The sequence below is a fragment of the Arachis duranensis genome, chromosome 1, assembly GCF_000817695.3.
Source record: "Arachis duranensis cultivar V14167 chromosome 1, aradu.V14167.gnm2.J7QH, whole genome shotgun sequence".
Lineage (NCBI taxonomy): Eukaryota > Viridiplantae > Streptophyta > Magnoliopsida > Fabales > Fabaceae > Arachis > Arachis duranensis.
Window position 1 is genome coordinate 47,200,140 of NC_029772.3, and position 1,822 is coordinate 47,201,961.

General features: G+C 31.6%; 1 protein-coding gene across 1 annotated transcript; it reads left to right on the forward strand.

Annotated features, from left to right (window-relative positions):
• Nucleotides 1–543: 543 nt before the first annotated feature.
• Nucleotides 544–1,759, forward strand: LOC107488038 (uncharacterized; the record flags this gene model as incomplete). Its single annotated transcript, XM_016108735.3, is given in 4 exon segments — nucleotides 544–917; nucleotides 1,187–1,246; nucleotides 1,350–1,432; nucleotides 1,701–1,759. Coding segments are annotated over 4 exon segments (518 nt in total), but the record flags the coding sequence as incomplete, so codon positions are not given.
• Nucleotides 1,760–1,822: the final 63 nt, after the last annotated feature.

The following is a 1,822-nucleotide window of genomic DNA, read 5'->3' on the forward strand; positions in this document are numbered from 1 at the left end:
CATTTTTCTAAAATTGCATAATTCCTAATCCATAGTTTTTATGAGCAAATTCTTTGTTGTTGTATAAAGAAACATGTAATAATAATAATAATAATATGATCTTTAGACGCCTTTTTGATTCTTCTATTTTTATTTATTGATTGATTTTAGTTCTTTTAATGTTTTAATGAAATGTATTTAAGAATTATTTTTTATGTTAAAATGTTATTTCCTTAAAAAATATTTATGATTTTTTACTTCAATTTAAATGTGCTTAAATAGTTTAGTTCATAATTAGTAGAATTTTATTATGAAAGAAAAAACAAAAATAATTAAATAAATAAAAAAAATCTCACTAAAAAAACAATAAAATATTTATACAATATGTATAATAAATTATTTATTTAGTTTATTATGAGTTAAAAATAAAAATTACCTACGTTTAATTAAAATACCAATAAGTTTTCCATATTACAAAAAATAGCCAAAATTTAGAGGGCTAAAGAATAGAGAAAAATCAGAAAATTAAAAAAAAAAATAAAAACCGGCGAATGAAAATAAGAAAACTTAAGGCCTAAAACAAAAGGAGCAGGTTTATGGTTGCGGTTCATACACTTCAGACATGGCTACCACCACCAGTAGAACCCTGCTGAAGGAGATGCTGCACCTCTCTTCCACGCTTCCTTTCTCTTTTTCTCTTCGTCTTCGTGCTCTTCCATCTCTATCACTCTCTTCATCTCACCTTAACTTGAACCTTCAGTTTCGGCGCTCTTGCCCTTCCACTCCCTTCACTCCAATTCGATGCGTTTCTTCTTCGGGTCCCGGCGATGGCGGAAACAAGGTATCTTCTCGTCTCTCTCAGGTTCACCAGCTTCTCCAAGAAGCTGAAGAACGAGCTCTCTCAGCTGACACTGGTCCCACTCCTAAAATCACCTTAGGTGCGTCGCTTCATTTTTCGACTCTGATTTTTTTTTTTATTGATTGCAAAATGGTGTTAGAAATAAACCCTAAAAGATTGTATTTTGTTGAGTAAACTACTTATTGACAAATCTATTGGGAAGAAACTATATATCAACGTTTGGATACTGTTATTTACATATTAAAATCATCTTTTATGATTACAAAACTAGTTTCGTTTATTAATTTTATTGGCGTTTTAAAGTTTCATGGTTAGAAAGTATAGTTTACTCTATTTTGTTGGTTTTAGATCATGTTACGGTGAGCTATGCCAGAAGTGGTGGACCTGGGGGTCAAAATGTGAATAAAGGTTGGTATTTTCTTTACGGTATTATCATAGAAATGGTTCTCTTCTTGGTCGGTTATTTATTTATTTATTTTATTTTATGATCCTAACTTGCTGAAGTGACCAGTGAACACCAAGGTGGACATGCGATTCAATGTTAAAAATGCATATTGGCTAAGTGACAGGATCAGGGAGAGAATTATGCAAATGGTTTGTGTCATATTATCATCGTTGCTTTGGTGCATAAGATTGATTGTTTCATAACTTAGACTAGTGTTTCGATGTCTTTCTGGAGCAGTAAATATTGCTGTGTACGCATGTTTGCTAATAAGGTTCATCTATGCATCTACTTGTGCATTATTGTGTATTATTACATCTTTTGATTGGTTACTCTTTTACCTCAGTAATTGTTGTATTCTTATAGTTTGATAATCTAGCTTATCTTTGCATGACTTTAGTTTTGTTTGGTCCTGAGCAGGAAAAAAACCGAATTAATAAGGATGGGGAGCTTGTGATTTCTTCCACAAGAACTAGAACCCAGAAGTTTGCTTCTTCCCTTTTGTCTTATTTATTGTTTGTTCCTCTTTTGCAAGATTGTTG